Raw genomic sequence first — 12,645 nt, 5'->3', positions numbered from 1 at the left:
GGAGAAAGGGGCTGGGACTTGGGAGAAAGGCTGCGGTCTGCAGGCTGAGCACGGGAGGGGGGAGGGGAGGGGCAGCGGCGCCGGTGGGAAGGAAGGTAGGCGCCGGTGGGAAGATAGGTGAACTATCTCTGCTGCTCAAACTCAGAGCATCAAACGAAACAGAACCCTAATGTGGTGGGGATTTTTAAAAATTTAATAGGAGTATAATAGGAATGTAATTTAATTAATTTAATAAATTTAAACCGGTTAATCGGTTTAACCGGTCAACCGACCGGTTAAACCGATTAACCGGTCTACTAAATATGCACTAACCGATAACCGAACCGAAACCGGAAAAACTGGTTATCGGTTAACCGATAACCGATTTTTCCGGTTTGGTTACGGTTTTAACCGAAAAACCGGCACCGGTTTACCAGCCCTAGTTGCAATAGTATCATTAAGAGCAGAAAAAAATTGATACTGAAAAATAAATACATCCATTGACATTGACGATGTTGTCGGTGCTACGATGGTGATCAAAACTCGAAAGAGCCATGTAGGGAATGTGAAGGAGAACAATATGAGATATTTGTCTAATTAATTTTCTTACGTTGCAAACTTAATAAATACAACAACTTTGTTTTAGTTTTTTTATTATTATTATTTTGGATAATAGACTAATTTCGAATTGAATTATAATATTTTTTTAAAAAATTGAAACTTGCATTGAACTAGAGCCCAGTACAATCCCTACATAGATTCACCCCTATTTATGTCACATGCTTTTAATTTGTTAAAAAATTAGCAAGCATTCCAAAAATTTGTCGATCAACGGAAAATTGGCACTGCATGTGCCTTACCGGAAACTAAACTAGTATTATTCCCGTGCGATGCACGGTGATACCTATTTAATTAAAATAGTAAAAAAAATTACTATATTTTTAGAATATTATATTTAGAAAATAAAATTCTATAAATTACTTATATTTTTATATAAAATAGCTCTAATAAAGGATAGCAGCATTAAAATGAAGATGAAACCATTTTATAGTTTGAGGCTTATCAAATACAATGTTTCAAATGTTGTTTTAAATTACAAAATAAGTTAAAATTCATGCATTAATTGTAACTAATTAAAATACGCGAGAATTGTTATGAGCCTTTAACTCGGGAGATGCTAGAATCTTTTAGGATATATATATATATATATTTCTACAATTATACATTATTTAATTTTTACAATTGTGCTGACAGAAATATTTTTGTTACTTTATTTCACTTTAACGCTTACTTATAAGCTATGATCGGACGTGTTATATATACTTCTAAATTCTAATATATCTTCTGAAGTAAGAAAAATATACCATATGTTATCCTGAAAAGAAACAGTACGACATTAATTTTCTCTAAATAAATTTTGAGTCCCCGTACTTTTATTAAAAAATTTCAAGCACAACAAATAAATTGCACGCTCATGTCGGTTGGGGTGATATATAGGGGGTCTTTAGTTTAATAAAGTACATTTGATTTATGTAGTATTTATTTTCGGTAGTTCATATTTCCCAAACTTGGTGATCTATTACCTCAACCTAGATAAAAACTTGGGTGAGCTCTTCCTCACCATATATAAGCTCGCACGCATAAGAGATCAGCTCATTTACCTAAGTCTAAGAGAATATTTGACCGAGCTTATAAACTATTTGTTTCCTTCAAAATATTTGATAAAATAAGATTCTAAACAGCTTAATTATAAACTCTAAAAATAAACTCTAAAAAATTATAAACTCCCCAGCAAATATAAGTTATTCTATCTTCAACTTATTTTTTCATAATCCTATATGTAAAAATTATTTACAAATATTATTCAACTAGTATAATTTATTATTATCATCGTATATTCTCAAGTTAATCTCTTTTCTATTATATATCTCTCTTCAACAAAAAATTCATTTCTCTAACAAAAAATCTTCTTTTCAATTTATAAATTCAATTATTTAAATACTTTAATAATTTTAAACATCTTATGAACTTCAAAAACTTATACTAACCTTTTTAAAATATAATTAGCCAAACACCCTCTAAATTGTCTACATCACACCAAAAGTAACACAGAGAAGTTGGAGCATTTGAACATCCACTACAATTAGTATCATTAAAGAATTATTTAAATTGATCAAGTAATCTAATTTCGAACTTTGAAAGACAAAACACTTACATTACACGATAATAATCAATAATAATTTAAATAGGTAGTAAAAGAGCTATCATTTCAATAAAGGGAGCATGTTACAATTACAAAAGTCCTTGGAATAAACCCTTAAACTTGCAGGTTAATACCACATATGCCCAACTAACACCGTATTTTTATTTAGCTAATTACCCCTAATTATCGGAACTCCAGCTAATTACTCCGTAATACAATAATTAATCATCTTAAATTTTAATTAACCACTAATAATAGCACTGTAATTGGGAGTAATTCATTCAGCACAGAAGTCTAGGCAGATCCATACAGGCGGGGCCCGCATCAGCCGGAAAAGAAGAAGCCGCCGCCGCCGCCATCATCATAATCGGCTGGCTCAAGCAATTCCACGAGCCGCCGCCATCGAGCTGGTCGTGGTAGCCGCCGTCATTTCCGGCGGCGGTGAATCCGACGATCTCGACGAGCGACTGCAGCCGGTGGCTGAGCTCCGCCTCCTGAGCTCTGAGGATCGCGTTCTCGGATTCGACGGCGATGTGGTGCTGTGTGGTGGCGCGGAGGCTGGTGAGGATCTGGTGGTTCTGGCGGCGGAGCTCAGCCACCTGCGCCATCAGCTCCTCCATGTGCTTCTGCTTCCGGAGGCGGCTCCGCCGCGCCGACTCGCGGTTGGAGATCATCCGCTTCCTCTTCCTCAAATCCATCGTCTGCTGCAGATCCTCCTCCGACGCCGAGTTCTGCATCCCCGATGAATTCGACGATATTCCACTCGATGAATCCATGGCAGCCGCAGATATATTCAATTTTTTTTTCAATATAAATATAAATATATATATTAGCAGGAATTCCAGTAATTAATTATTTGAAAATCAAGCAATATTTATTTGGATATATGTAGTAGAAATTATCAAATTAATTAGCTAAATGGAAGCGAGCAAGCTTAATCATGAAATATAGTAAAACCAGTAGAGAAAAACGACTGAGAATGATTGAACTAAATGGGTCCTGCGCCTGTATGTGGAATTTATCATAAACCCAGAGAGAAAGAGTTCACTCAGAATTATTATTGCAGACATGAATCTCAGAAATCCACAACAATAACCTTAACATCAGAGATCGATAGAGAAAAAAAGTATAAGAAGAAGAAGAAGAAAAAAGATATCTGGAAACCCTAATTTCTAGTGAGAGGAGAGGAGAGAGAGGAAGGGGAAGTGATAGTGTTGGGTTGGCTGAGATTTTATAGAGGGAAAAAGGTGGTGGAAATATTTTGGGGGAATTAAAAACAATTGAGATAAATAATGGGAGAAGTGAAAAAAAAAGTGGAGTTGTGTAAGAAAAAGAAAGAAATGAGAGGAGTTTGGAATTTAGTTTGAGAGGAAAAAAGTGGTTGTTGTGTGGGGCAGGGAGTGATGGGGACCGTCCAAATACAGCTGGGTAGCAACTTGTTTGTTGCCGAGGTTATAAAAAATTTTCTGCAACTCAACACAATACAAATAATTTTTGGTTTTTCAAAACATGATGTATTGTGTTGCAACTTAATTTTTGTATTTTATTTTATATTTATATAAAGCTAATCATCAATTCGTTTTTGGAATAGTGTTTCGTTACGTACTCCTACTAGGCTTGGAGATAGGTCTGGCTGCTCGGCAAGGCCTACGGACCCATCTGTTTTGTGTTTTTGGTCTGATCAGTTTAGATTTCGATATTAAATCGACTCGAATTTTATTGATATTGAATTAATTTGAAATTCCTAGAAATAATTTTATTACGGGCGAAGTTAAGAAGATATTTGACTAAATTTATTTCAAGGAGCTTATATAAGCTTTAGTAAGTAATGAAACTGTTTGAATAATTAAACTTAAGAGCTATTATATAACAAGTATGAGTAAGAAAGAGAACATCATAGTTTGAGAGAGAAAATTAAAAAGATACATACTCTCATCATCCCGATTATCTTGAGACCTTTTTTTTAGCACAAAAATTAAGAAAATAGTATTTTGTGTGTATGTGAAAAAGTGAAATTTTTGCCAAATAAAAAAATGTTTTAAGATAAGTGGGACGCCCAAAAAGAAAAGTGTCTCAAGATACGTGGGACGAGGGAGTATGAATTTAGAAGGATACAAGATAAAAAAAAATATAACAAATCATAGTAAATTTATTTTTGCAAAATGTTTGTTGCTTATAAAATTGTGAAACAATAAGTTGAGGAATTTACTTTTCGGGGAGCTTTAAAGAATTATTTACAAATAAAAAAAAAATCAAGAGTTCATAAGCTCTAACACAACTTATAAATTATTTTAAAAAGGTTATAAGGTCACCAAGCTTCCTTTAAAATGCTAAAATTAATCTTATGTGACACTGTTTCAAAATAAAATGTCGTCGATCCAAGAGGTAGGCTGTATGCGTGGGTGATTTTTTTTTTATGAAAAAGATATGTATATTAAATAAAAAAAGAGAAGAAAATAAATTACAAATTTAAATTCGAGCATACCCATGGGAAAGATAACTGCAACGACATAAGCCGAGTGCGAGAGTGAAGGCGGACTTCGAAGAAAAGAGTCCGGAATAATTTAAACGGATTAAAAACCTACCTAATAGGTAGGCAAACCCACAAAAAAGTGTGAGTTAAATTTGTAACATGGGTTTTATGGGCTGTATGCAATATTAATTGGCGCAGTGGTAGGGAGAGGAATGCATTAAAAAGTGTGTAACAAACGCAAATTACACTTTTTATACTAGTAATATTTATTCAATTATAATATACTTTTGACTTCAACGTATTGACATCTAGTATTAATACGTTTGAAAATTTAGATATAATTCATTCTCTCTGTACTGAATAATCGTATACGGACGATCGAAAATCTGAGTGAATTTAGATTCGAATTAAAAGACTAAATTTTAAAATCTTTCCAAATTAACCCTACCTATCTATAATAATAAATGTTGGCTCCATAAATATTCTGCAGCTTCTGCTAAACATCTACGAGAATATGTGTTGACCTATAGTAGCACTGTCAATTTTAGTGAGCGTAGGGGGAATTTCTTTCAGCTAGCACTCCAATATGATCGAAAATTCTAATTTTCTTAAATTATTTTTATGCATTCAATATCCATATACAGCTCCAAAATCTTAGATCGATTTTTTTAGCTCTTTTAAATTACAATATATATATATATATAGAATCGCCGCCTTACTGCACATTATATATGACTTCGATAAGAAGCCAAAGAATATTACAATGCTATTATCCCTTCTTAGAGCATCCGGATTGGGATTACATGATAGCCTACTTTATAAGATGGGACCACATGGTGTAAAGATGCTCCAGTGGGGTTACATGATAGCTTACATGATAGTTTTAGTTTTGATTTTTATGCTTTTTACTTAAATTTAATTGCTCAAATTTAAATAACGCGTTTTACTAATAATTAAAATTTCATTAAAATAAAAAATCTAAAAATTATATTAAAAATATAATTTAAATTACATAAATTAAAATCATAGTCTAGATAAGTCCACGACGCTTGAGCATTTCTTGGACCATGTGCTCGTGGGCCATCCTTTGTGCATCGCTCATATGCGTCGTATCCAGACTGAAGAGTTGCATATCGAGCTCCCTCTCCTTGAGCTCGTTCTTTTTGGCATACTCGGCGGTGATTTTTTTCAAGTTGTGGTCGGACCGCTCCAATGCCTCTTTATACTCCGATGATTGCTCGGAGCTTGCCGCCTTCCCCTTCCCCTTCTCTTTCGCCGCCGCCTTCGTCGCCTTGTTCCCAATCGGCCGGGCAGACGATATCTCATTGCCCGACGCCGAGGTGGTGAAGGCGCCCTCCTCTGTCGTCTTTGTCCTCTTGAGGAAGAAGAAGAATAAATAAAAGAAAAAGGAGAGAAAAAAAAAATTTTGAACGGTTAAAATTCACGCAAATCGAGGCAGCAACGGTCCAATCGAATTTTCCATTTTTTTTAATCGGCGCGTGCATCACACGCGCCTTACACTATCATCGAAATGGGCTACACGATAGAACGTGTAGCCCTCGTGTAACTCTCTGCTGCATCGGTTACACGCAGGGACGGAGCCAGGGGGCTAGGGGGGGCTAGAGCCCCCTCCCAAATTTTGAGTTTTTTTTTTTTTTTTTTAATTTTAAAAAATATATAGATATATGTTTATACCTATTATAAAATAATTTTATTTTATAAAAGAGTATTTGGTTATTATATTCTCTCATATATATATATACTTAATTTAAGGATAATTCCGTTATTTAAAACTATATAATCTATGAAATATTGTTTGTTATTATTACTATTATACTTGTCTTTTAATAAAAAAATGCCTAATATGTATGAAATGCTAAAAAAAATTATAATGTATTGAAACTAATTTATAATATATAGAAAATATACAATCTATGAACATGTTGTTTGTTATTATTATTATTATGCTTGCCTTTTAATAAAAAATGTCTTAAATATACGGAATGTCCAAAAAAAGTTTTGTGATATATTGAAATTATATAATCTATGAAAATATTGTTCGTTATTATTAGTATTATGCTCGTATTTTAATAAAAAAATACCTTAAATATACAGAATGTCAAAAAAAAAATTCTCGGGGACTACCGCCCCCGAACCCCCGTACAGTTTCAGCCCCCCCCCCCGAAATTAATTCCTGGCTCCGTCCCTGGTTACACGATAGCAGACTTACACGATTAAGCTGCTAACGTGTAACCGTTGCAGATGCTCTTATACTCCCTTTGTCCAGTAAAAGTGCAGTATGATTTGGAGGATATGTATTTTAATAGTAAATTTTTAGTAAATATATTTTGAATGGATAAAAAGTTTCATAAAAAATAAGTACTCCCCCCGCCTCATTAAAAGTGGTATGTTTCTATTTTGGATCGTCCCACTATAAATGACCTATTTCTATAAATAGAAAGATGTAACCGTTAAAAAAGTGTAGGTCCTACTTCCTCAAAAAAAAAGTGTAGGTCCTAACACTTTTAACTAATTTACACTTTCTCCTTAATTTTTATGTTGAAAAATTTTGAGTCACTTATAATAGAACGGGGGGAGTATTTTTTTTAGGTTCTCACAGCGAGTTTTGAGTGTCTATTTTTTATAAAAAAAAAAGTGAACTCTACCAATTTTTATCTTTTTACTCTTTAAACATCTCCACTTAAATTATATTCATCCCACAAAGTAAAAGTGAGCTCCATAATTTTTATCTTTTTATTCTTTAAATATCTTCACAGAAGTTCTCGTGCCAAAAAAAAAGATACTATATCATTTAAAAAAAAAAAAAAGATACTATGTGAGAGAGGAGTCGAAAAAAAATACAGACACTTATTGTGCGACTGAGGAACTGGTGGTAGGCATTAGAAGTGGAGATACGTGTGAACGAGGTCGTGAAGCTTCTCGGAAATAACAACACAAAATCTATGGTGGGCTACAGAATTAATTATGTTGGGCTTGGCCATGGGCCCATGACCTTAGTAATTGACTTAAATGCCCCTTAATTGGATCAATGAGGACCGCTGGTTGCGAGATTTTGTGGATATATCCGTAATTGCAGTAATAGGGGGATTCCATCTTCATTAAGATGTTTATTTTAGTAGGGTAGTACGGTACAATTGTCACTACAAGAAACTCCACTTTTAATAACCTTTTAAAAGTATGATCTTATGCGTCATTAAATGTATTTATAGTTTATTTTTTTTCAGGAAAATAAAATTGCACCTTATCAAATTTACGTGTATAATAATAGTTCCTTCCGCGGGGATATAATGATGTTTTTTATATACGTGTGTAATCATAGTTTGAATAATATTTCTTTTTCACATGCATGTATGGCGTATATTAAAATAAGATAACAAATTTGAAGTTCTTTAACGTAAATTTTTTACGTGTGCTCTTCAATTCAAGAATAAACACGTTAGTTCGAGAATTTAAGAATTATCACGATTTTTGCAGTTAGTTTTTCGATCTAAGAATACATTATTTTTTTATGTCGAAAAATAATGTATTCTTAAATTGAAAAACTATGCAACTCAGTACAAATAACAAATTCCATATACTTAATGTATTTTTTGCCGTAAGGTCGACCGTATTTTGCTGAGTTATGTACGTAATTCTTATCTTTGAAAAAATCAGCGTGCGTCTAAAATATTTTTGGTTTGTATTCTAGTATTTAATAAAAAATCGTAAATAAAAATAAGGTTAAAATATATAAAAAGAAAAAAAAACAATAATACTAAGAATAAGAAAGTAAGAGTACTTTAATACAAAAGGTAGTTAAATTTTTTCTTTTTCAGTTAACAACTACTCCCTCCGTCCCATTATTAATGGCACGTTTTCCTTTTTGGGTTGTCCCGTTATTGATGGCACGTTTCCTTTTTTGGAAAAAATAAGGGGTGAATTAAGCATTAAAATACTCCCTAATTACCTTAAATAAATCATAACTCTATTCTCTCTCTCTCTCTCCTCCCCCTACCAGTCGCCGCCTGCCTCCCTTCTCTCTTCAAACATCACCGCCCGTCGCCTCCACCGCCACCACCGCCCTCGCGCCCCCCCACCACCCGGTTCTCTCTCTCTCTCTCTCTCTTTCTCCCTCTCTCCTCCCCCCCTACCAGTCGCCGCCTGCCTCCCTTCTCTCTTCAAACACCACCGTCCGTCGCCTCCACCGCCACCACCGCCCTCGCGCCCCCCCCACCACCCGGTTCTCTCTCTCTCCTTCCCCCTACCAGTCCTGCCTCCCTTCTCTCTTCAAACACCACCGCCCGTCGCCTCCACCGCCACCACCGCCCTCGCGCCCCCCCCACCACCCCGGCCGCGCGCCGTTCATCTTCTCCTTCCTCTAGCGCGCCGTTCATCTTCTCCTTCCTCCCGCGTCGTCCTTCCACGTCGTCCACGTCCGCCGTCCATCTTCTCCTTCCTCCAGCGCGCCGCCCTCCTCTAGGGCTCCGATTTGTGGAGTTGTGGATTCGAGAGGAGGCCGTGGATTTGGGAATATAGGGCTCCGATTTGGGGATTTAATTTCGAAACTTGTTTGGAATTAATTTCGATCTGATTTCTGAAAAATTTGTTTGGTTTCTTCGATTTGGTTTCTGAAATCTTCGATTTGGTTTCTTCGATTTGGTTTCTGCAATTTCTTCAATTTTGGGAAGAATTTTTAATTTTTGTTTGGTTTCTGCCATGGAGAGAGGGAGAGAGGGAAGGGAGAGATAGGACGGGGGGAGGAGCCGACGAGGCGGCGCTCGCTGGCGCCGGCGCCGCCGTGTACCGGTGAGGCAGTGTGTGTGACTGTGTGTGTGTTTTTAATTAAAATAACACTACACATCTAATTCCCTTAATTCTACTTTTCTTAATCTCTGTGCCGAAAAGAAACGTGTCGTTAATAACGGGACGAAGGGAGTATTGTTTTAGCTTGACAATGTCACGTTTTTTGTGACTGAAATATAGATGCGGGATATATTTGATAAAAACCTGATAGTTTGAGGGTTTAGAGAACATTTTGAAAGTTTCAGGGTACTTTTGATAAAGTGAGTATACTTTAGAAGGTTTTATGATATTTACCCAAAAAAAATATACAAATATTTAAAAAAAAAAACATAGTCACCCCACGGGACCGCCGCGCGCTTCATTAGGCTTTATTGTTGTATTCTCCGTAGTCCGTACTGCCGAAACACAGCCACCAAGCCCATATCAAATAATTGAGGGATTTTTTTGTTACTACATAAATATATGTGTTACTACTAAAATTACTTTTTGTTACAAAAAATATACTGTATTTATTTGCAACAGAAAATATCATATCCTGTCATTTTCGTGTACAATCGCATATTCGCTGTAGCCAAATATACAGCAACATGTGTGCGGCTACCAAACACTCGAAATTCATCGTTTGCTTCTTACGTCAATTTTTCTATCTTGGCCAATAAATTTAAATTTGTCCCATCTTCGACAGTGATGTATTAAAATTTTACTAAATTTCACGATTTTACATTAAAACCCAATCATGCCATTCCAGCAAAGCCCAATGCTCTCGAACATTGGAAAAATCGCAAAAATAGCATTCATTTGGAGGGTGTTTGGCTAAATTTATTTTAAAGAGCTTTATAAGATCTTGAAGTTTATAAGATGTTTCAAGAACTTATAAGATGTAGTTTCTTAAGATCTTATAAGTTATCAAAGTGTTTGAATAATTGAGTTTATAAGCTAGAAAGAGAATTTTTAGTTAGAGATAGAAAATTTTTGTTAGAGAGAGAAAATTGAAAAGATATAAAATTAGTGTTGCTTATGAGAAAATGAGAAAATAAGTAATGATAGAAGAACTTATTTTTGGGGGATCTTATAAGCTATTAGAGCTTATTTTTACAACTTATAAGCTCTTTAGGAGCTTATTTTGCCAAACATTTTAAAGGAGCTTAGAAGTTCCTAAACAACTTATAAACTGTTTTAAAGAGCTTATAAGCTCAGTCAAACACCCTCCGATCCGATCCGATGATGTAGCTTGATTGGAATTTACATCAGAGTTAAGAAAATTATTGTAAAATAAAATTACTATTTTTTTCAATATGTCTATGTTTATTCTTTGATAATAAATTAATATTTGAGTCAAATAAAGAGTTAAATAAGGGTATATATTAAGGGATTGGACGATTACTGTTAATGTGGTTGGTATATTCTAGCGAATATTATCCGTAAAATAAAAACAGTTTGGTATATACTCCACTTAATGAGTGAAATATATGAAGTACAAATTTTATCTTTTGACATGTGACAATACAAATTTTAAATCGGATCCGTAATTTCTTAAGCTGTTTTTTTCTAACTATGTAATAGTATTTTTTTTAAGAACTATATATGTATTATATTAAAGTACCGTATATTTAAAATTTATATTTACAGGGTACAATACCCTATACTTTTTTGAGTGATTAGGGTAAACCCAATATGTGTGCGGTGTTAATTATGGCAAATAACATATACCGACAACAAATTAATTTATAATGCTGCCATTTGATTTTATTGCTATCAAAAGATGCAAAACACTCACAATCCCTTTTTCAACTGTATGTTACAATATTTCATCAATAAAGCAACATCATTTTTTTTTTAATTAGAATGGTAAGAGGTATCTAAATATAATTAATAAGCAACTCGCATATAGGTAAAAATTCTACACCATATAAAGATGAAAAAATAATTACATATATGCAGGCAGAACCACTATCCACACAAAAATGAAAAAACTATATCACCACTACCCACACAATATTTTTTCATGCAGGCGGAACTACTATCCACACAAAAATGAAAAAACTATACCACCACTACCCACACAAAAGTGAAAAAATTATTCACACAAAAATGAAAAAATCACACCACAAAGGAGTTTTAATATAAGTACTTGATAAATTTTATAAGAAATAAACACGAAATGATGTGATTGCAACGTCTCAAAAATTAACCTGTATAAGTTATTGAATAAATATTGTGTTATCTATTGTAATTAACCATATAAATTTGCTTACACACATGTATGTACTTGTTACGGGTTATGGATTTTATATATAACGCAATTTCCGATTACCCAGCATATTTTATTTGTTTCTAAAACAAATTACCAGCATATTTTAAAATTTTGATTTTATTAGTTATCTCTTGCATAAATATCACCACTACATGACTGGTGTGTACGCTCTACTGAAAGTAAATTTGAAATACAATACAAATTTGAGGAATAACCTATGGAGAAACATAGAACCAAATAAAAATATTAACATTCGCTGCTAAGTTTACTACACTCGAAAAAAAATAAAATTTTCACTTCATTCGGGATTCAAACTCAATACTATATTTATCCACTAAAATAATGCATTCACCGTAAATCTTAATGATCAAATAGCTGAAAATAGTTATCATCTCTTATTTAATCGAGTAATTTTTACTTGAACCTGGGAGCTAGCCTTGTGGATAATCATCACTAAGTGGAATAAAGGAAAAATTGAATGTGATGATTTTGTAAGATTTTTCTTTATGGATGAAGACTTGTATATTTAACACTTGACTCGTTTAATAAACGTGTATATTTAACACATGACTCGTTTAATTACCATCTTAATTATGTATTCCACTTGACTATGAATAGTGATTTAATGATAGAGGCGTGACGTGACCAATTTGATATTCAATAAATTATTGGCTTAAAACAGTACGCTGCACAAACATTGTTATTTAACTTAATTTTCATAGTACTATAAAATTTTTTCGTAGTGTTATTTTGATCATCATTAGTTAATTAAAATCGGATGGAAATTTTATCCAAAAAAGGGATAGGATTTTTTTAAGCTGTACTCCATAATTGCATCAGATATTCAGATAGAATATTTATAAGTTAAATGAACAATGAAGCAAAAAAACGTCACTTTAATTGAACACACACCCCACCCAAAAAAAAAGAAAA

General features: G+C 33.8%; 1 protein-coding gene across 1 annotated transcript; it reads right to left on the bottom strand.

Moving 5' to 3' along the window:
- Positions 1–2,216: 2,216 nt before the first annotated feature.
- LOC131005440 (bZIP transcription factor 44-like) lies at positions 2,217–3,701 on the bottom strand. The gene has a single exon (XM_057932442.1). It carries the CDS (start codon positions 2,956–2,958, stop codon positions 2,464–2,466), a length of 495 nt encoding a protein of 164 aa, XP_057788425.1. The 5' UTR covers positions 2,959–3,701; the 3' UTR covers positions 2,217–2,463.
- Positions 3,702–12,645: the final 8,944 nt, after the last annotated feature.

This window comes from Salvia miltiorrhiza, chromosome 1 (assembly GCF_028751815.1).
Source record: "Salvia miltiorrhiza cultivar Shanhuang (shh) chromosome 1, IMPLAD_Smil_shh, whole genome shotgun sequence".
NCBI classification, from domain to species: Eukaryota; Viridiplantae; Streptophyta; class Magnoliopsida; order Lamiales; family Lamiaceae; genus Salvia; species Salvia miltiorrhiza.
Note: the sequence above shows the minus strand (reverse complement) of the source record. Positions and strands in the feature narration are given on the sequence as shown.

What these genes read in the sequence shown, in the direction of transcription:
- LOC131005440 (XM_057932442.1), bottom strand. Translation starts at nt 2,958, where the DNA reads ATGGATTCATCGAGTGGAATATCGTCGAATTCATCGGGGATGCAGAAC.